Here is a 23,320-nt window from a genome sequence, read left to right as displayed (position 1 = left end):
AAAATCTGATCTGTGTCTTCTCACCGAAACCTGGCTTAGTAAATGTGACACTGTCCCCCTAGCTGAGGCGTCACCAGATGGATACTCGTTCCTTCATAAGTCTAGAGATTCAGGTCGAGGAGGGGGCCTTGGAATAATTCATTGTAACAAAATGCAAATCACTTCTAAAAATTTAGGCAACTTTACATCCTTTGAAGCATTCATTTAAATATTAAAACAGATTCCAACACAATTATAGTGCTAGTCTATAGACCACCAGGGCCGTATTCATTGTTCATGTCTGAATTTAGCAACCTTTTATCTGACTTGGCTATAAATTATGATCACGTAGTACTGATGGGAGATTTTAATGTACACATTGATGTGGAAACTGACACTTTTAGCAATGTTTTACTTATTTGTTAAATTCAGTAGGATTTTGTCAGAATGTCAAAGGTCCAACTCATAATCATAACCACACATTAGATTTAATTATAACTTACAAAGTTGAAATTCAAAATTTAATTATTACTCCATTAAATGAAGTTATTTCTGATCACTACTTAATTACATTTGATTTAGTCCTGCCCTTGCCAACACACTCCCAGATTAAAACAAAGACAGTGCGACATCTAGATTGTAATTCTGCTTCAAAATGTATAGATACTTTGAGTAAGTCGAGTGTAATTGTGGAAAACCATTTAGATCAGTTAACATCAAATGTAAACACAGAAAACAATTTAGATGAGCTAACATCACATTATAATGTGACCTTGAGAGATGCTCTGGACACAGTGGCTCCCCTTAAAACAAAAGTGGTCAAAGCACATAGAAACTCTCCCTGGTTTAATGAAAACACTCGAGCTCTTAAATTAGAGTGTCGAAAACTGGAACGCAGATGGAGAACAACAAAGCTACAGGTCTTTCAAATTGCATGGACAGAGAGTGTTAATAAATATAAAAAAGCCCTCTTTAAAGCTCGGTCAGAATATTATTCTACATTAATAGATAGCAATAATAAAAATCCTCGGGCACTGTTTAGAACAGTGGCTAAATTAACAAATGGAAATTCAGATCAACAGTGCAAAATACCAACAGACATTAGCAGTACAGACTTTATTAACTTCTTCAATGAGAAAATTAAAAATATAAGATCCCAGATCTCTTCATCACAGTACAAACCAAATACTAGCTTAGCAGACCCTGTCTCACATTGCACTCAGCACTTTAGTAATTTTAATCCTGTAACTGAACAGGAAGTCTTAAGTTTAATTTCTAAAATGAAGCCCACTACTTGTTCCCTAGATCCAGTGCCAACAAAACTAGTAAAAAGTGCAATGGATGTTCTTGCAGCGCCTATCCTAAACATTATCAATAGTTCATTATTGCATGGCACAGTACCTGATGCACTAAAAGTGTCAGTCATTAAACCATTACTTAAAAAGTCAGACCTTGACCCACATATACTAAATAATTATAGGCCTATTTCAAATTTACCGTTTCTCTCTAAAATACTAGAAAAAGTAGTCGCCAGTCAGCTTCAGACACACCTTATGCATTACAATTTATTTGAGAAATTCCAGTCTGGTTTTCGCACTGGTCATAGTACAGAAACGGCACTAACACGGGTTGTAAATGACATTCTGATATCCTCTGATGAAGGAAACTTCACTGTAATTATGTTGTTGGACTTAAGTGCAGCATTTGACACCATCGACCATTCTATTTTACTGCACAGGCTAGAAAATGATGTTGGGCTTACAGACACCGTGCTCGCTTGGTTTAGTTCTTACTTATCAAATCGATTCCAATATGTACAGAAATGTGCTGACAGTACTCCATCATTATACACAGAAGTTCAATATGGTGTCCCGCAGGGCTCAGTACTGGGACCTTTACTGTTTTCACTGTACATGCTTCCACTGGGATCTATCATTAGGAAACATAATGTTAATTTTCACTCGTATGCAGATGACACCCAGTTATACCTTTCATTTAAATCAAATGAAGTTTCTCCAATGTTGTCTTTAATTAGTTGTGTTAGTGAATTAAAGGAGTGGATGAATAAGAACTACTTGTCTTTAAATACAGATAAAACAGAGATGTTAATTGTTGGAGGGAATGATGCTGATCACAACAATATTTTGTCATCATTTAACTCAGTTGGAATCCCAGTCAATTTTACTGAATCAGCCCGCAATCTAGGAGTTATCTTTGACTCTAGCATGTCATTTAAAGCGCATATTACAAAGTTGTCCAAGACATGTTTCTTCCATCTTAAAAATGTTAGGAAATTAAGGCGCTTTTTAAATAAACAGGATTCTGAGAAACTAATTCATGCATTTATCTCTAGTAGGATTGACTACTGCAATGCGGTGTTCACTGGATGTTTAAAACTGTTCTTTATACAGCCTCCAGTTAATCCAAAATGCAGCTGCGAGAATTATTACAAGAACAAGAAAATACGAACACATAACTCCAGTTCTTAAATCCTTACACTGCTCCCGGTTAAGTTTAGGGCAGATTTCAAAATCCTTCTTTTAACATATAAAGCATTAAATGGTCGAGGTCCGGCTTACTTGTCTGAACTTATCATGACTTACAAACCAGAGCGCACATTAAGATCTCAAGATGCCGGTCTGCTTATGATTCCAAGGATTAATAAAATAACAGTGGGAGGTCGAGCTTTTAGTTACAGGGCCCCTAAACTGTGGAGTGGTCTGCCTGCTACTATAAGAGATGCCCCTTCGGTCTCAGCTTTTAAATCCCGGCTGAAGACTCACTACTTCAGTTTAGCATATCCTGACTAGAGCTGCTGATTAACTGTACAGACTGCATCTCTGTTGTTAGTCATTAGCACTTAAACATAAGTAACATAACAGTTATAATTGTATACTAACCCTCACTTATTCTGTTTTTCTTCTCGGTACTCAAATATGGCACTTGGTGCCCACGGCCCACCTGCCAAGTTGTTTTGCCTGCCTAAGGAAAAGTCATCCCAGATGGAGGATCGCAGGAATCGTGGGAAAGAGGGGTCCTTTCATCGGATTGGCTGGCCTAGCACTGTTTCAGCCATGGAATGGCCAAATGGGGGAGGCAGCTTGAAGGATGAGGTCTCCAGGACTCTACACAAATCCAAATCTTATTATGGGATATATCATCTACTGTTAAATTCTGCTCTGTACTTCTAAAATTTATATTTTTTATTTCTTACTATATTGAGAAATTGTTCTGTTCTGCGTACTGTACTGTATTGTATTGACCCCCTTCTTTTGACACCCACTGCACGCCCAGCCTACCTGGAAAGGGGTCTCTCTTTGAACTGCCTTTCCCAAGGTTTCTTCTATTTTTCCCTACAAGTTTTTTTTGGGAGTTTTTCCTTGTCTTCTTAGAGAGTCAAGGCTGGGGGTCTGTCAAGAGGCAGGGCCTGTTAAAGCCCATTGCGGCACTTCCTGTGTGATTTTGGGCTATACAAAAATAAACTGTATTGTATTGTATTGTATTTAAAATACAACTAGCTGTACTACCCGTGTAAGACTGGTTGAAATTTAAGAAATCAGCGTAGACCTCAACATTAACATTTGTACTGCACCATGCAACGCCTATGTCTTTTTTTATGTGCCATTTGGTATGGGATCTGTAAAAACAGTGTTAATGTTTGAGATGTGCCACCTACTGGAATGACAAATGCAATGCATTTTCTTACTAAAAATGTTTCTGATGTGCCATCTGTTGGAACGACTTAGACATAACAGCTGGGCAGACACACAGATACTTATCATATTATTGAAGTGGAAAGATTTAATTTGTTTGATTTTTTTTTTCATTTGGAGCACAGAGAGGTGAATTGACTTGCTCATGGTCACACTGTGTCAGTAGCTGGATTTAAATGCACAACTTCTAGAATTGTCAGCAAACTAAGTACCTTCCTCCACACCAGTCACGATGGACGCAAAGTTGTCATCCAGTAAGATCATGTCTGCTGCTCCTTTGGCGGCATCAGACCCGGCAATTCCCATGGCAATGCCAATGTTGGCTTTTTTCAAAGCTGGGGAGTCATTGACACCGTCTCCAGTGACAGCGACAAAGTTTCCCTGAAGAAAGAAGAATGGAATGAGAAGTGTTTTAGTTAAAGAGACTTTTCATCGCTCAGGTGAGCGTTGACTCAAAAAATGAGAATAAGAAACTAAAGAACAATGGAATTAGTAACGCAAAAGTGATTAAGCTAATTGGAGGTTATGGGAGCCACCCCAAGAAGGGCACAAGAATAACCCTGCCACGCACACACGTGACAAACCTGGAGCTGCCAGTCAACCCCAACCTATCCCAACTGTCCTTGGAGGATCCTTCACCATTGACATATTTATGATTTATTATGGACTTACAAGGTTCTGGCAGGCTTCCACAATGATGAGCTTCTGCTGTGGAGACGTTCTGGCAAAAACAATTTCTGGGTGATTCCGAAGGATTTCCATCAGTTGCTCAGTGGTCATATCTTTCAAGTCTCCTCCATTTATTACGGCCGCCTTTGCATCTCTGGAAGACGGAAGAGAACCGAGATGATCTGTTTGGCCTGTCATAACCAAGTCAATAAATTCACTGAACAAAGCATTAGGAACACCCACCCAATGACCTAATCAGCCAATCATGTGGCAGCAGCGCAAATCATAAAACTATACAGACACAGGTCAGGAGCTTCAGTTAATGTTCTGTACTGTATCAAACACCAAAAGGGGGGGAAAAATGTGACCTTAGCGGTTGGGACTGTGGCCTGATTGTTAAGCATTTCTGGAGCTGCTGAGATTTTCTCTCTAGAGTTTACTCAGAATAATCATTTACATTTATATAGCACTTTTCTCACTACTTGGAAGCGCTTTGCAAACTCCACGCAGATACAAACTCATGTTCTCCTTACTGCGAGGCAACAGAGTTACCACTGCACCACCGCTGAGTCAGAATGGCACAAAAACTAAAAAAAAAACATCCAGTGAGCAGCAGATCTGCAGGCAGAAACATCTCGATCAGTGAGAGATCAGTGGAGATTGACCAGGCTGGTTCAAGCTGATGGAAAGTCACTCCGACAGCCACTGTCAAGCTGTGGAATGGCAGAATGCACAACGTGTCGAATTTCGAAGGCCTACAAACAGCATAAAACCACTCCTGCCAGCCCAGAACAGAAGGCTGAGGCTGCAGTGGATGCAGTGGATAGTTGAAGACTGGGAATGCATAGCCTGGAGATACACAGAGGGTAGGGTCATAATTTGGTGCCAGCAGCATGAATCCATGCAGCCAACCTGCCTTCTGTCAACAGTCCAGGTTGGCAGTGGTGGTGCTGTAGTAATGGTGAGGGGAATGTTTTCTTGGCATACTTTACGTTAATACCAATCAATCATTGCTTGAATGCCACGGCCTATCTGAGTATTGTTGCAGACCTTTAATGGCCACAATTTATCTGTTTCCTGACGGTTCTCCAAGAATGATAAGTGCACCAGCAAGCTGGCTTCATGAATGTGAGTGAGCATGAATGTCAGTGGCCTCCCCGATAACTGGGCCTGAATTCAATAGAAGACCTGTATGTGTGAATAGGCAGCTGTCAAATCTGCAGAAATTGCATCAACACGGACCAGCCAGCACCCCCAAAAAAAGTTTTCAGCATCTCATGTAATCTATGCCAGGAAAGACCGAGGTGGTTTGGAGAGTGAAATGAAGCCCCCTCCCCAGGATTACTGTAGTGGTCCTAAGAATTTGCTCAGCAAGTGGATATGCAATACAATCCACATCATTCTTATAAAAGTGACATTCACTGCTAACTAAATTATGGTGAAGCCTCAACTAAGTGAAGTGACCCTTCTCGTTTATAAAACAATTATTACTTATTCATTATTTATTAATCCAAGCCAGGCCAGTCAACCCTACCTTCATGTCTTTTAGAGATCCTCCACTCTGATGGGGGGCAATGTGCAGATTTCACGCAGATGGGGACTGGGCACACCGTGCCACCCACTTTTTCCTTTTCAGCAATATTCAAATCCATCCGTTTTCCAACCCGCTATATCCTAACACAGGGTCACAGGGGGCTGCTAGAGCCAATCCCAGCCAGCAGAGGGCACAAGGCAGGACACACTCACACACACACACACTCATACCAGGGACAATTTAGGATCGCCAATGCACCTAACCTGCATGTGTTTGGACTGTGGTAGGAAACCCACGCAGACACGGGAAGAACATGCAAACCACGCAGGGAGGACCCAGGAAGTGACCCCAGGTCTCCTTACTGCAAGGCAACAGCACTACCACTGCGCCACCGTGCCGACCTGTAATTCTAGTAAAGTGTTTTATTACTACCGTCCATACATATCTTCAAATATTACTGAGCACACAATGCAAATACTTTCAAATTACAAAAAATATAATATATCAGGATCTGAGCCCATTGTATGAGTTTGCTGATCTGCAAATCAAGAGGAGACCAAGAAGATATTAAGGAGATCTCTTTTTTGATTTTTCATTCCTATGGCACAGAACAGATAGTACAGAGGATCAATCAATCCATAAATAAATAAAAATAAACTTAACGAGCACATCGGGTGGCGCCACCTCAATATTCAATATTCATATTATCTTTAAAATCAATTCCTCACACAGTCGGCCGCAATAAAAAAAAAAAAAAATTCACTTGGGGCTGTGATACCATTCATTATGCCCGCTCTGTGTCATAACTGTTATTGGTGATGTGACACATTACCTTCAACTAAATATGTTGGAAAAAAGCTAAACAGGCCCAACTGCTGACTGGGCCATTTGTGCAGATTTTGTTCTGCTGTCAGGTCAGGTCAAGTTGGAGAGCATGCACTGGTACAGTGTTTTGCCACACCCACCACATGACGGAACAGCTCGGGACCATGGTTGGCAACCCCCTGGGTAGACACATGGCCCGGTCCCACCCTCTGGAAATGATCATCTATCTGCCACAGCCAGGTGTTATGTGGGTGTCCCCTTTGCCTGCTCTGGCTACTCGAATTCCCAACAATGAAGATCCTATGAGCTGGATCTCCCTCAGGAACGCATGGACATCGTGCCGTAACTGATGCTCCCTCATCTGGGGCTCCATGAGTAGTCAAACCAGTGGTTTGTTGTGCTGTGATCTCTTTTAATTTTAGACATTGCAATAGAACTTTCACAATTCTTACGCTTTATCCACTTTCTCAATGGGGATATTCAGGCGCTGGGCTATGTCTTCCACAGTCTCACTTTCAGGAGAAATGATTCCAACAGCTATTGCAATGGCTTTGGCAGTGATGGGATGGTCTCCTGTAACCATAATGACCTAAGGAATTGACAAAAAAAACAAAAATAAAAAAACAAATCACGCCATTTGTACTGCCCCTTGTAACACTAGAACTCATTGTCAACCATTTTTTCACATACGCACTGCTTTTACACAAGAATAAAGTTCATTTGTCAATTCTAATCTGTGGGTGGCACCGTTGGTGCTGCTGCCTTGCAGATCCAAAGTCCTGTTTCAAACCCCACACCCAGTCATTGTCCATTGTCACCGTGGACTTCCCTCACACATCCTCAGAGAGACGAGCAGGTTAGCTCCTCCAAACATACTTTCACACTCTTGTGAGTACTTTGAGAAAACCCATGCAGTTACTAGGAGGTCCTCAAGTACTTTACTTGGCCTTGTCTTTCATCCATAGAACCCTTGCTTGACAAAGAACCATTTCATTGAGGGTTAGGGTCCTTCGCATATGAAGCTGGTTCTTTGGGCTTTCCATTTGTCCACCTTAATAAATGTCCGTGTGCAAGTCCAGTTGCTATGTCTCTGTCGTTCCAACAGATGGAGCATAACAAACACTAACACTGCTTTTACGAATCCCATACCAAATGGCACAAGTATATATCTCTGCAGCCTGGAGACTCCGCAATAGGTGGAGTTGACTCTAACGGGTGCCGATAAAGTCTAGCAGAGACCTGCAGAGCTCCACCCAGTTATGCTACAGTTAAAATTAGGGTTGTGGAGGGTTATCTGACTCAAATAATAACAGAGTGTCCATAAAGTCAGCTCCACCAATTGGAGCTCCAGTGTGGAAGCTCCAGGCAGCAGAGATATCAGACTCAAATGGCATGTCACAGAGCAGATGGCGCCTCACAAACATTTAGAGAAATGTATTTTATTAATACAAATGTTTGTTGAGGTGCCATCTGTTGGAATGACAAATGCAATGTGTTTTATTACTTCATGCATTGCAAAACGCATCCTAATAGATGATGCACTGTGAACGTTAACCCTGATTAGATGGACTATCAACCAGTCTTGGATGGGTAGCACAGCAGAAACCTTTAAAGTGAAGCAGTCTACAGGATACCGAGAAATCAAGAAAACTTCAACACAGCCGTGTTTTTGCATGTAGCAAGACTCCTTTAAAAATCCTTTAAAAAAACCGTGGTGGTGTGCTGGGGAGGCAGCATTAAGAAGAAAGACGCCTCACGCCTGGACAAACTGGTGAGGAAGGCAGGCTCTATTGTTGGTATGGAGCTGGACAGTTTAACATCTGTGGCAGAGCGAAGGGCACTCAACAGGCTCCTATCAATTATGGAGAATCCACTGCATCCACTTAATAGTATCATCTCCAGACAGAAGAGCAGCTTCAGCGACAGACTGCTGTCAGCGTCCTGCTCCACTGACAGACTGAGGAGATCGTTCCTCCCCCAAACTATCTATCTATCTATCTATCTATCTATCTATCTATCTATCTATCTATCTATCTATCTATCTATCTATCTATCTATCTATCTATCTATCTATCTATCTATCTATCTATCTATCTATCTATCTATCTATCTATCTATCTATCTATCTATCTATCTATCTTATCCTGCCTAATATGCTAAAATTAAATCTATCTATCTATCTGTCTATCTATCTATCTATCTATCTATCTATCTATCTATCTATCTATCTAAAATCATGAAACCATTGGTATTTCACATACCCATTATCATCTGTTCATGGTTATTTATGAACCCTGTTCCAGATTTAACTAAATAAAGGTTCTTTCTGGAACCTTCATGCAGAACGACTCTTGCATCTTTATTTTTAAGAGTGTAAGTCAGAAATTGATCTTTGCAGTGCTAAGCACTGTGCCACCCTACTCCCAGGTGTCACTAATATTTTATTCCTAAAGTAGATCCTGTGTTTGATCCTACGTCTCAACCAATGGAATGTACCGATGTCAATTTTGGGGATCCAATGGTAGTGATGACTCGTCTCTTCTTTGGCATTTAAGCATCGCACTAAATTGAATGGGATATTTTAGGAGATCTTAGCGAGGCCACTTTGTAAAATTAAATCAATCAATCAATTGATCGATCTTCATTTTATTAAACTTTTTTCACAGTCACAAGGTGCTTCATAAAAGAAACAATGGAATCTTAAGTTCAGTTGTTTGACTCACAACTCTTTCTTACAATATGATACTTAAAAATGACTTCCACAATTTTAAAGGAAGAAAAAAACATTTTTAAAAAGCACATTTACCTTTATTCCAGCACTATGACATTTGGAGATAGCTTCTGGCACACTGGATCGAGGAGGATCAATTAAGGATATCAAGCCGACGAAGCACAAGTTGGTGGTTGGAAAATTCATTTCTTCCGTATCAAACTGAAATCCAACAGGAAATTTATCTTCAGGGAGGTAGCAATGGCAAAAACCTATGGTGGGATACAAAGGGTTAAGTCAAATATACAGATTAATTTTGCCAGACATGGAGACATTTAATAAATAAGGAACATAAATTAACAATCTAGTTAAAAAAATGATGATTTGCTTTCCTAGACTGTAGTGGAGTTAATGATGTGATGCTTTTGCAGATCATCAGTTTCAAAATTCTCACAATGACATCAATAATGTAATAAATGACATTGCTAAGTGAAAATGTTGAGCTTCTTGTTTATGTTTCATTCATGTCAACAGAAAGGATGGTTTAGGAGTCCATGAAACTAGACCAAACTTAGTGATTATTAGAACTGTTGTCATGTACGTGTGCTTTGGGATCATCTGGACGGCTCTGGTAAGTCCACAAATATGACCACAGGGCAAGAAGGGGCTCAGTCACTAACAGTGTCTGCTGTTTTCCCCATAGCTTGGTGCTGCCACCAGGAGAAGAGGCTAAGCCCCGTCTTGACTGGTGGCCCCACCCTCCCTGGGCCGGGGCCTATAAATGTAGGAGGATGGAGTCTGCAGTGTGAGAGGCAAAGATGAAGAGAGAAAGACTTCTCAGCTTTGGAAGTTTACTTTCAATTACCTTTATTGTTAGGAGCCCACAGTCACCTGCATTTTGCATTGCAATTCTTCCTTTCAAAAGTTGGAATTGAAAGGTAGCCCATCCAATCTGTGAGTTCTGTTTCTGAAACATTGGTAGCCATGTTTATTGCTAGATCAAGCTTTAGACAGGGGTGCAACATGCTGTTTTTGATTGGGGGGGGGGGGGGGGGGGTATGCAAGATTTGTTTTTTGGGCCCCCAAGTATTTTATGGGAGCATGCACTAATAGCGCATTGCTGCACCCACCACAGAACAAACCACCTGGATTTGCGGCCCAAGTGCAGCAGGTGACACCTCAGTATTTTATGTAGCAAAACAATTACAGGTAACAAAAACTGCACAACAGACTGATCATAAACAGCTGGGGAGGTCCACATCATCCACCTTAATCAAAGTGAAGTGTCTGTCTGGGCATCTCTCCGGTTGCTATGTCTCTGTCCTTCCACTGCTTTTATGGGTCTTTATGGGGCATTGCAATGGGGCATTGCATGGTGCACTGCACAAACATGAGGTCTGCTTTGATTACTTAGACTTCAACCCATCTTAGATGGGTAGCACTGCTAGCAGACAATAATCCAATAACAACAAGAATGATAATTGTCCACCTGGCATAAATTACAAGAGACAGAGGCACCAAAATAAACTTAAACGATCAATGTGGCCATAGGACTGCAGCTTTGTCCACATAAACTCCAGAAAATGTCACCCTCCACTTTTCTTCACCATCTATGAATTGAATGGCATAGCTAGTCTCTCGCTAGCAAAAAAGATTCTTGGCAGGTTGTGTAGTGACTGGATGGTGATATTGCATTATTTGCATATGTTGATAAGAATCAGTAAATAGGAACCACAGATAAATGTTTAAAGATAATCAGTATATTTCATGCACTGATACAGCACTCAACACACCACGAACCACCTCAGGATCCCAAATTAGGACCTGAGCACAGCAGTGCAAAGGGTGTCACCTCATTATACTTCACTTTGATTGAATTTTGTGATTATATTAGGATAGTCCATTTACTTCAGAGACCTCATATCTAAGATTAGGATTATATGTTTGCAATCACAATAAACTACCATTTAGGCCGGTGGATTAAATAGAGAGGAACCTTTCCAAAAATCTTTATGTATAGCACTCACGAGGTATTTTTTATGTTCATGTGACATAGATTTGCTCTTTTCAGAGAAGTCTGGAATACAAAAGAAAAAGGAAAATAGAAAAAAAAGTTTCTGAAATGTCATCCTGCAAGGATGTATGTTTCTGAATGAGTCTTGCAATCAGATGTTGCCACAACTGAATGTCCACCTCAATATTGTCGGACGTCTATTTTTTCATTAAACTCCTTCATGTCTTGTTTCCACCAGTTCTCGGTGGTCCTGCTCCAAGTCTCTTTGAGCACTTTGGACCTGTACAAATTTGCAGACATCCGGTAATATAAACTGTTTGATGTCAGCATGCCAACAATCCACATGTAGCTGGTATTCTTAGTTGTCTATTCATTTTGAGGATGTAAGATAGATATCGATACACGATCATATCTGATTTGAATTGCTCAAACAGTCAAAGAAAAAAATTAATATGAGAAAAAAAATCAGAATTTTGTCACTTTTAACTGCAAACTAACTGTAGCCTTAGTTTTCTGCAGCAACAGATAGACTAAAACACAGCCTGTATGAACTTTTCAGATCACTTCTATCATTTTGACTCTTCTCTATCATTGTTCCAAGATTGGGTTCACTTTGATCCTCCCCATAGACGACACCTATGGACATTAATGGGGACTCCTAGTGGTTGGGGGTGCAGATGCAATGCATACTCTGCATACCCCATATTTGCACCCCTGGATATAGACAGACATTTTCTAATAATTTGTGTAGGTGGAAAACTAGTAGGTCAAGAGATTTTCTTCAGGGTTGCACAGTGAGCTGAGAACTGAATCAGCAACCTTTGGGATTTAAAGTCCAGTGTTAGAACTGCCTACCGTATGCAATGTAGCCTTTTCAGGGACTTACCAAGCACTCTTTCTCCCATACTTCCAAGTTCCATATAAGCTCTTTGGAAGTCTTCTTTCATCTCCTCATCTAGTGGCCATTCCTGTCCAGTAATCATGATAGAGGAACAGCGGTCTAAGATCCTCTCAGGGGCTCCCTTCATTACTAAGAGGTACCGTTTATCAGCTGGGTCATCCGTTTCATGAATGGATAGCTGAAACACATTTGGTTTAACAAATTATAATAAGAATAAACTGTTCATACTCAACATCACCTCCATTAGCACTTGAAAGGACACTGCTCTATGAGTTCACTGCAACGACTTCATCACAATGACACCCACAACCCAAGTGTGAGTGTCCCCTCACTAGTTTCCTGTTTCCTATTAAGTAGATGAAGTCTCATCTGAAGGATATGTCAGCAGATATGGCAAAAAGAACCAGCATTTGATAGTCCATCAATGCATTACAAGACACATTCATATACGCTCAGGCTAATTCATCCAAACACCTAAAGTGATAACTGGGACTGAGAAATGGGAGTACCTGGAAAGAAGTTACAGAAATGCAGGGAGAGCACAAAATCTAAAAACACACACTTCCCAAGATGACAAATAAATTCAGACTTCTGGAGCTGTAAGGTAGTAGAGGTAAAATGTGGCAAACTGCTGCTCCACACCCATCCAGTGTTTCCAGAAAACAATTTTTCCATTAAGAACTTAAGAAAGTTGACGAACGACAGGAGACCATTCAGTCCATCAAGCTTGATTGTTTAGCTAAAGGCTAAGTTGTTCCAGTATCTCATCCGGTTACTTCTTACACGTTGTCAAAGTTGTCTGCTTTAACTCCATGTCTTGGTACTTTCCTCCGGATTCCCACAGCGTTAGTGAATTCCTGTAATGTAAAGCCCTTCTCTGCCACACTGGGTGCCTGCCTACAACCTACAACACATTGCTGAGCTTCTCATTCACTAAAGTCTCGTTTATTTGCATACCATCCATCCAATCCTTTAAGAACTGGTGCCAGACATTAGAACATTAGAAAAATTGGATGAGAACAGGCCATTCAGCCCAACAAAGCTCACCAGGCCTATCCATTGAATTCTTCCAAAGTAACATCAAGTTGAGTTTTGAAGACCCCTAAAGTCCTACTGTCACCTACACTACTTGGTCTTTAATTCCATATGTCTCTGGTTTACTATGTGAAGAAACACATCCTAATGTTTAAAGCAAGCATACAGACACACACGCACCTACACACTCACTAATCCGGGGTCAGACGAAACCCACCATTTCACATAACTTCCACATGTTTGCCATTTGAGAGGAATCACTGAATACTGAGAGGAACCTCACACAAATATGTGCTAATGGGGCTTGAGCCATGGAACTGTGTTTTAGTGATGGTAATTCCTGTGCCACAGAGCTTTGTGTGCATCTCTCCAGCCCTGCACTTCTGAATTCTGCGTTCCATCACAGTTCCTGTCAATTAAACAGCATACTAACAGCAATTGGCACAAGACAGAAGTTTGGGTGGGTGGGATTCCACCAAAAAAAGGTACACCAGCAGCAACAACAAATTATGGGCAACATTTAAAGATGCACATCTTTGGGGTGGAGGAAGTGGGACAAGTTGGAGAAATGTCAGTAAGCCTCATCCCATAAGCATCTTTGGGAATATAAAGCCAGAAGAGAGACGGCCATCACAACAAACTTTCAACCACCCTTAAACCTCACTTCATTGATTTACCTGAAACTTGTTTGTCGAGTTGAAAGGGATTTCAGCGACCTTCGGGTTCTGATCCCGGATACCTGCGACATTACCGAGTACCATCTCCGTGAATTTAAGAAGGGCTGTTTCCGATGCGTCTCCTTCCACTTCTCTCTGAAAACACCACAGTCAAAATTATCATCATGTCTCCATTGGCCGGTTTCTTTTTGGCTCAACCATCTGCTGTCCATAGTCACAAGGACCAAACCTAGATGGGGCATCAACTCGATATCAAGCAGCCTCACAATTAAAGATTAAATGATGTCTTTTTGAGACCTACCCTGCTGATGGGTTTATCTTCTTGGCCTCCTCTAAACACAGCTCGATTACAAAGTGAGGCAACCTGGCCAAGAGCTGTCCAGGTTTTGGAAGACATATCGAATTGTTCTCCTAAAATGGAAGACCAATTTTTTACTTACTGTGTACAAACACAAATCTTATATTTTAATAAAATATTGACCCAACTCTTCCAAGTAGCTTACCTGTCATCTCTTCCGATGTATCTGCAGTGTGGACGTATTTATCAAACCACATGTGGGCCACTGTCATTCTGTTCTGTGTCAGTGTTCCGGTTTTATCAGAGCAGATGACAGACGTGGAGCCAAGAGTTTCCACAGCCTCGAGATTCTTCACCAGACAGTTCTTCTTAGCCATCGTTTTAGCAGTGAGAGACAGGCACACCTGCAACGACACATGGGGTTCAGAGTTCAAGCGCACCTTTGGGCTTGACGACAGAAGCTATTCCATTTCATGGCTTTGAGAAGCCTCTGCCTAGAGAGAATGATCTCCATCTTTCATGAAAGGATTTCAGCAAACTCTGATGCTACACAAGCTACTTTTTAAACCGCTTTGATGAAGGACAAAGTGGGCATTGCCCATTTTGCTAGGGTTCTGTGGCACACAGATTTAACAGGCATGTAGACATTCTGCTCCAATTCCTCACTTGCATTCCAGAGTGATTGGCTGAACTGTATTTTGGACTAACACTGTGGTCAGCTCTGTACTTCATCTAATAACAAACGGGTACATCAGAGTTGAGCGGACCCCTCCTTCAGGCAAAAAGGCACCCCAGTGGACTTTCATTTTAGACTTTGTCACACACGTGCGCATGGGAGACAATTTACGGGCTCAAATAAACGTGTTTCTCCGCCGGACAGGGGGATGGCGCTGTACTCTAACTCTTTGTCCTCTTTCCCTCTGCAGACCATCAGAAGAACCCGCCTCATAAAAATGTCACTCTGTGTTAGATGTTTGTCTGTCTCATGACCTGTCCTCTATGTTGACGTATTTCCATAATACTTCTGTTTATCAGTAAGTTGTATTACTCTGTTTCCTAAAACGAGTGGGCTTCAGTTACCCTGATAAAAGTCTAATGGCCAGAAATCCCTTTCTGCAGAGAAAAGTAAGGAAAATAAAAGAGGAGCCTTGCTCAGCTGTTGAATTAATTATTGGCATTGCCCAAGGAAAAAATTGATCATTAAATAATTAACTGATTGCTTAACGTCACATCCACGCATCACTTCCTACAATAATTTGGCTTCCCTAGGTGGGCAGAAGTTAAACTCCCTCAGTTTCCTACATTAATTTGGCTCCCCTGAGAGAGCTCAAACCAAGCCCATCCATTGGATTCCTTCCATATATTCTTACAATATTGTTGGTGTCCCTGGGTGGACAGAAGTTAAAATCCCTTATTTTCCTGTATTATATACGACTTGTTCTTGCACTGATGTTTTGATTCTTAACATTTTCAAACCAATGACCAGTACTACCTTTTATACTATACCAGGTCTCACACCCATAAAAAATAAATAATTTCTACAAATCATTTATTTATCTAATCTGATCTGATTTCAAGCCCCCGGCGCCTGTCGACTGCATTGTAAACCCAAATGACTGTTTGCTTGTAATGTACTGACACTGATTCTTTAGTGCCATCTATCAGCCCCATTTTTTGGCCCACATTTTCTAGGGCATTATTGGATCATATTTTTGGGCAGGAAATGACAACCTATTAGGGTAAAGCATAAATCATCTCCTGCAAAAATGATCAGATGGACTTGAAGTTGTGTATGCCTCGTCAACTGACCCCAGAGGTTCACCCTATAGTGGGATTCAAGGGGTCAAAGTTACTTTCTTTTCACCAAACTTTGAAAATATGGGGATCAGTAATAACAAGTGTCGTTATATACAATTTCAAGATTGCTGATCCTCAATATAACCATATCTTTGATATTTAATGCTTTGTTGGTGGTCCTAGTCCTCTAAGAGTCACTCCCAGAAGGTTTAAAATAACAAACATCAAACATAAGCACGTGAGGTATTGTTTTAGACTCTTTCTAGGTCAGTGATTACAAAGTTAATTTTTGGTTATTGATCATTTACAAGGGGTTCACCATGGACCTCTAGGTGGTGACAATGACAAATTTCTGTTTGAGAATATATTTAGACTTTCAACATTTAGCTTGAAGCACACATTTTAATATTTCAAATACCAGGCCTAACTCTTCTTGTTTATTATGTACGTCTACCTTGTCAGGCAAATCATATCTCTTATGAACACCCCTTTAAATTTATGTATTTATTTGATATTACCTTAAAGTAATGTATAAAAGCATTACAGTTTTCATGAAAAAGTGTAGCATATTATTTACTTGTGCTGATATATTATAAATGGTGGTTTGAATAAATTCTGTTTGAATGCTAATTGCTAGCTTCAAATAACCTGAGTGAGTTACTGAAGTAATTTACATGTGGATTAGTTAATATCACCAAGTTAATGTAATATACATATATTTAGTAAAAACGCTGTTATTTTTAAATTGGGTGTACTTAATTTAGTTAGTTAGGAAAAATATAACGTTATAAAACAAATATGTATTTCTTGAGCGAGTGAAGTCTGTCTGATCTCTTACGCTGCCATGCGGAAAATTCGCTTCGCCTGTCTGTAAGACGCCACTTTTTATTCTTACAGTATCTGAAGCTCCTCTCTAATGTACATTATTGATTGACTAATTGATTGATTGATTTAGCAGACGGATTTATCCAGTTAAACGCAATATGTTAAGAAACGTCATTATATTTTCTGATGCCCTGACACTTTTCTATTGCACCAACTCTTTATTTCAGTCCACGGTGACGATCTAGCGTTCTGATCTAAAAGCAGCATATTTACAGATTCCACCATCACGAATTTCAAAAGTCCCCATCTTTCATTTTGTTATTACACAAAACGTCCTTTTCCAGGACGCGTGCAATCTAAAGATTTATCTGTCATTAAAAAAGGGGATTCTTACTGTGACCGTTGCTAAAAGTCCTTCTGGTACATAAGCCACGACAATGCCGATGAAAAAGATGATGGCGTTCAGGATGTTGTAGCCCATTCCTAAAGAAATGAACAAGAAGAGGAAACCCACAAACAGGGCAAGGGCGCTGATCATGTGGACAAAGTGCTCGATCTCAATGGCGATGGGCGTCTTCTCGTTCTCTACACCAGACGCCAAAAACGCAATTCTCCCGATGACCGTGTTGTCTCCAGTGTTGATAACAATTCCAGAGGCCGTGCCTGCAGAATCAAAAAGTGAGTTGTAAAATAAATAAATAAATAAATAAATACATAAAGTACACTGAGCCTCCAGCAGCTTCACCTTCCAAACAGGTCGTTGAGTAAAAGGCGATATTTTTGGTTTCCAGAGGGTTCTCGTGGGTTAACTCGGATGACCTGGCTTGCGGCTCAGACTCTCCAGTCAATGATGAATTGTCCACCTAGGAGACATTTTCAAAAAATCGTTTTAATGATACTGCGTTTAGCTTGGAAATCAAACAGTAAACATGTGCAATGGAAGTTTATATTGCGTGAGTTGTTTTTTTTTTAATCATTATACCTTGCAGCCACGGCCAGCAAAGAGCCTGAGATCTGCTGGCACCCGATCGCCTCCTTTGATGTCTACGATATCTCCTATAACCAGCTCAGTGGCGTTTATCTGCAGTTTTGAGCCTCCACGTATCACACACGCTTGCTATAAACATAAGAACAAAATAATGCAAAGAAATACTGTTAGGCACATTCCGCAGGAGAACAAAATACTGTATATAGACTGCATCATTGTGGAGACTACAGGCTCAATTCCCAATAAAGTTAGAGTCACGCACTTCTCCTGTCAACTGCTTTCTCCCTTCTACCTCACCTTGATGACTAAGGACCGAGCTGAGAATGCATTCAAATACTTGGATTTCAAATTGCCCTCACCTGAGGTACCATATTCTTGAACCCAGCCATAATATTGGTGCTTTTTGCTTCTTGATAATAGGCAAATAATGCAGTCATCACTACGACACCAACCAAGACGATACCAAGATACAACTGAAAAAAAAGGAAATGTCACAATGAAAAATTCCAAAAAGCACTGAAGACACAGTGGCGTAGCTGGGGGGGGGGGGGTGGTTTGGGGGGCAAGGGGGACATCTGTCCCCGGGTGTAGCATCCAGGGGACGCCGAATTGATGTTCCCCATTGCATTTTGGCTAACAGGAGGGTGCGCGAAATCTTCAGTTGTCCCCGGGCACTGAAAACCCTAGCTACGTCTCTGTGAAGACCTCGGTAGGCACAAACGTGGAGAAGTTATAGCCATGTAGGGAGAGACTGACTGGCCAGCTGTGCTGCGCTCTAAGGGTTTGTATTGCAAAATACACTAATCTATCTATCTATCTATCTATCTATCTATCTATCTATCTATCTATCTATCTATCCAACCCGCTATATCCTAACTACAGGGTCACGGGGGTCTGCTGGAGCCAATCCCAGCCAACACAGGGCGCAAGGCAGGAAACAAACCCTGGACAGGGCGCCAGCCCACCGCAGTCTATCTATCTATCTATCTATCTATCTATCTATCTATCTATCTATCTATCTATCTATCTATCTATCTATCTATCTATCTATCTACTGTATGCCATGTTTTGAAATATTCCAGGATGGGTAATATTCAGTCTCCTGAGGAGACTGCACAATAAGGATACATTAATTTGCATATAAAATATTTTGAAATATATACGATTCATTCAATTACATTGTTAACGGACGTATTTTATATACTTACGTTATCTCTGGGGCTTGTTGGATCAGACGAAACCTGCAATCCATAGGCAATGAAACACAAGATAGAACCAATCCAAAAGAGTATCTGAAAGCCTCCAAGCAACAACTTCGTGAACTTTACAATCTCTGGTGTGCCTTTTGGTGGAGTCAGCTTATTTAGACCATATCGATCGAGTCGTTCTGCAGCATCTGCTGGCGACAGACCCTAAACACATACAAATTAAAAATCAGAAGAGTGACAGTTTAGGAATCTTAAAAATAGATGCTGAGAGTGACACAAAGTGCATCAATACGAGTATATAGTATATTCTGTATTCAGTGACTCCCTTGTCCAGGGATTATTCCTGATTGCGCCTATACGTCGTCTTGATTGCTGGTTCGGCTCCACAACGGCCTCCCGACCCTGCCCTGGATAAGCGAGTTAAGAAGACGGATGGACTGCCCAAGATGATGAAGCTTTTATATTGATGCTAGTGAAGTGAAGACACTGTTGATTTGTAAAATAGTCTAATTACTATCCCATAATCCGTCATGCGGCGGAATCCCAGCAGCATCAGGAGAAAAACAGGTACCCCTATAGATTGGGCGAAATATAATGTGACAACAGAAAGATCAAAAGCAGCTCACCACTTATCTCTGAAAATCATCGCTTTAGGCTGTGTATACACATTAAGTTTAGCGGCATTTCGGAGTTATAGGAATGTCCTTACATCTTGGAAAAAAAAAATAATAATAATACCTGGATAAGTGTGTTGAGAAGACAGATGGATAAATGGATAATAATAATAATAATAATAATAATAATAATACCTGGATAAGTGAGTTAAGAAGACGGATGGATGAATGAATGGATAATAATAATAGTAATAATAATAATAATAATACGATTGACCCTGTTGGGATCATCTCCAGATCCACCGAGGCTATGGATAAAATGGGTTTAGAAAACCGGTGGATGGATGATTATTAATAAAAATAACAGACTTAAGTCACACCGATTACATGCGCTGATTTGAAAATGTTTGATGTACCGCCGCGTATCTTCTATAAACTCAAGCGCACAGCCATTGCGCGAGCTGTTAAGTAATTTTGCCATAATCTAGATCGGGGATGCGGCTAAAACCGTCAATCAGTCATTTTACTAACCCACTTAGTCCTGAACAGGGTTTGCTGGAGTCCATCCCGGCTAATAGGGCTCAAGGCATGCCAGGGCGCCAGTCCATCGCAGGGCACACACACACACACACAAACGCACACAAACTAGGGCCAATTTTGAATCGCCAATTCACCTAACCTGCATGTTTTTGAATTGAAAGCGACGCAGACACGGAGAGAACATGCAGACTTCACTACGCCACGCGCCCTGCAGCTAAAATAGCCACTTCCAAATCTATGTCGAACTCGGGAACGACATTTTCAACGTTCAAATTATTTTGCACCGTCCCAATGGGTGGAAGTGCTCTTGTTAATAGCAAAGCTGCCGGAAAATCCAACAAAGCATTGAAGTAACGGCGTAATTCTCGGGTCGCAAGGTTTGGACATGTTAGATAAGTATGATCTCCACCCATTCTAAAAAAAAAAAAAAAATGGTTGAACAAATTTTGCTAGAGCTTATCATCTATCAAGACGAAAATAGTCTGGCATTGTAGTGAAGGATTTGCATTTCAGAACTTGAAGTTGTGGTTACTGACATTGTGTGACCATAAGCAAGTCACTTCACCTGTGCTGCGCTATAATAAAACCTTCAATATCTTCCCAAAATTACAGAGTAATAAATAGTACTAGGGTGTTGTACCGTGTTAGCCATTATGAATGTAGTGAAAAGTCAAGCAAAATTACACCTTTTATTGTTCTTCTCTCTTGTTAAATGTACCCTAGCCTGAAGGAGTCTATTAATTTTTTACATATAAGATTTCTCATTAAAGAGTTACCAATGTTGTTTCTTGTCCTAGGGTGTATATAAACACAGGGAACTCCAGTTTCTGTATCATATCTTGCCTGAAGAAGGGACCTGAGTTGCCTCGAAAGCTTGCATATTGTAATCTTTTTGGTTAGCCAATAAAAGGTGTCATTTTGCTTGATGTTTCACTAGAGTAATAAATGAAACACATATTTACCACTTTTATGTCGGTTGCATATTTCTTTTCCAACTCTTCGATGGAAAGACGATGGTCATTCTATACGAAACAAGGACAATAACTCTTTAAACAAATATTGCTTGATGAAGTAAACTGTAAAACAATAAACATAAAAACTAGAGTCTCTGCTCGCGACCTCACGGATCTTAACGTAACGGTTCAGCAGGTAGCCTATACGATTCTAACCGCTTGCCTGCGCAAAGGTAACAATTTCTTAAAAGGCAAAGCTGCATATTGTATAAAGCTTGATAAAAAGAAAACATGATGTTTTTCACTTGATTTAGATTCAGTGAGTACTTTTTTATTGAGTACTAACGGACAAGTAAAGCCTCGAAGGCGCTGGACGCTTGTCTACTTGATAACTTCCAGAACATCCAGTACAACATTGAAGTATATCTTTATGTGTATAGCAATGTCGTGTAGTAGTTGTTTTTCTAACTTCATTTACCTTTCCGAATGCCATTTTTACGAAATTAACTTTTCGATTTGACACTTACTATTTCTACTTCTCTCTTCATGTTTTCCATCTTCCCACCTCTACGACGTACTCGCGTCATGATGCTGGAAAGAGAAAACCTATTTTTCTTTTTGCTCACGTTGCCCCTGTTGAGCGGCTCCACCATAAACACTTCGGATTTCTGGAAATGAAAAAAGTTCAGTCGTTAAACAACAGCTCCACTTGCAGAAAAAAATTGTCGTATTAATATTTTTTGAGCATTTAAAATTTGAGGACACGCATGCAAAGTTCAAAAATACCAGATGGAATTTACAAGAATTTGCAAACAAATAAAAGAATTTACAAAAAAAAAAAAGCATCCTGTGATTTGAATGCAGAAGGTGGAGTGCAAATCAAGAAAATTGCAATCGCCTTATGATATGAAAGACGAACAAACCTCCGTAGTCATGATTTGCAGATCGTGGAATGTTCCGGTTCTCCAGTCTGTGACTTAGTAGGCTGCCTGCTTCCTGTCGAGTCCTTCGAAAAGTGCAGATGAGCCGGTGAGACGCGCTCTCATTTATACCTCCCGGTAGGTAGGTATAGCTTCAGTCATCTGTCATCTGTCCTCATACCTGTTCAAATGCGCAAACATTCTGGTTCTCTCTGGTTGCCACTGGCTTTTGGGATGCTTCGTTAAACGCTGCAAAAAATGTGAACAGGCTGTACTTTACATTTAACGCCATCCTTAATGTAAACTGTAAATGTAAAGGTAACTTTTGTTTTGTTTACACCAGTGAAAAGCGTATTGGATATACTGGTTGTTTAATGGCACTTTGCTGGATTTTGTGCAGGTTCCATTGCTTGATAAAGAAGCAGTTCATTCTGAGCAGGGCTCTTTACATCTGCCATTTCTCCTTTGGTCTCCTTTGGAAAGTTCTTCATGTGTGCGTAAAGCAGAAATCTTTAAGGATCGGCACGCTAGCAGAATACAACCGATCCAGAACAACTCAACTGCGTCACTGTATATGCAGCGAGACACCTTTTATCATCAGGAATCATCATAAATTTGTTACCATCTAGTCACGACACGGCGACATGGAGACGTGTTACTGGTGTAAATAAATAAAAAGACCTCTCTTGAACTTATGTGGGTGGTTCTTTTGGGAACTAAACATGGTTAGATTCGTTAACAGGCTCCATACAGTAAATATCCAGGACGTAGATGTACATCCATCCATTATCCAACACGCTCTATCCATTAAACAGGGTCACAGGGGTCTGCTGGAGCCAATCCCAGCCAGCACAGGGCTCAAGGCAGGAAACAAACCCCAGGCAGGGCGCCAGCCCACCACAGGGCACACACACCAAGCACAGTCCAAAGACATGCAGGTTAGGTGGATTGGCGATTCTAAATTGGCCCTGGTGTGTGTGTGTGTGTGTGCCCTGCAGTGAGTTGGCGCCTTGCCCGGAACTGGTTCCTGCCTTGCGCCCTTTGTTGGCTGGGATTGGCTCTAGCAGACCCCTGTGTTAGGATTCAGCGGGTTGGCAAATGGATGGAAGTCCAGGTTTTC

At 40.8% G+C, this 23,320-nt stretch overlaps 1 protein-coding gene across 1 annotated transcript in view; it reads right to left on the bottom strand.

Moving 5' to 3' along the window:
• Positions 1 to 22,332, bottom strand: part of LOC114665353 (potassium-transporting ATPase alpha chain 2-like) — a 40,345-nt gene extending 18,013 nt beyond the window's left edge. Inside the window, exons 1-16 of the mRNA XM_051936539.1 lie at positions 22,204 to 22,332; positions 21,808 to 21,948; positions 21,290 to 21,349; positions 19,174 to 19,377; positions 18,325 to 18,438; positions 17,960 to 18,094; positions 17,723 to 17,840; positions 17,372 to 17,640; positions 14,561 to 14,759; positions 14,359 to 14,468; positions 14,058 to 14,192; positions 12,331 to 12,523; positions 9,527 to 9,702; positions 7,173 to 7,309; positions 4,365 to 4,515; positions 3,905 to 4,073 (exon numbers count right to left, since the gene is read on the bottom strand). Coding sequence (XP_051792499.1) covers positions 3,905 to 4,073; positions 4,365 to 4,515; positions 7,173 to 7,309; positions 9,527 to 9,702; positions 12,331 to 12,523; positions 14,058 to 14,192; positions 14,359 to 14,468; positions 14,561 to 14,759; positions 17,372 to 17,640; positions 17,723 to 17,840; positions 17,960 to 18,094; positions 18,325 to 18,438; positions 19,174 to 19,377; positions 21,290 to 21,349; positions 21,808 to 21,948; positions 22,204 to 22,215 — 2,323 coding nt within the window. The 5' untranslated portion in view covers positions 22,216 to 22,332. The remainder of the gene's footprint in view (positions 1 to 3,904; positions 4,074 to 4,364; positions 4,516 to 7,172; positions 7,310 to 9,526; positions 9,703 to 12,330; positions 12,524 to 14,057; positions 14,193 to 14,358; positions 14,469 to 14,560; positions 14,760 to 17,371; positions 17,641 to 17,722; positions 17,841 to 17,959; positions 18,095 to 18,324; positions 18,439 to 19,173; positions 19,378 to 21,289; positions 21,350 to 21,807; positions 21,949 to 22,203) is intronic.
• Positions 22,333 to 23,320: the final 988 nt, after the last annotated feature.

This window comes from Erpetoichthys calabaricus, chromosome 14, assembly GCF_900747795.2.
Source record: "Erpetoichthys calabaricus chromosome 14, fErpCal1.3, whole genome shotgun sequence".
In the NCBI taxonomy this organism is placed as follows: domain Eukaryota; kingdom Metazoa; phylum Chordata; class Cladistia; order Polypteriformes; family Polypteridae; genus Erpetoichthys; species Erpetoichthys calabaricus.
The sequence above is the reverse complement of the archived record's forward strand: the minus strand, read 5'-3'. Positions and strand labels throughout refer to the sequence as shown.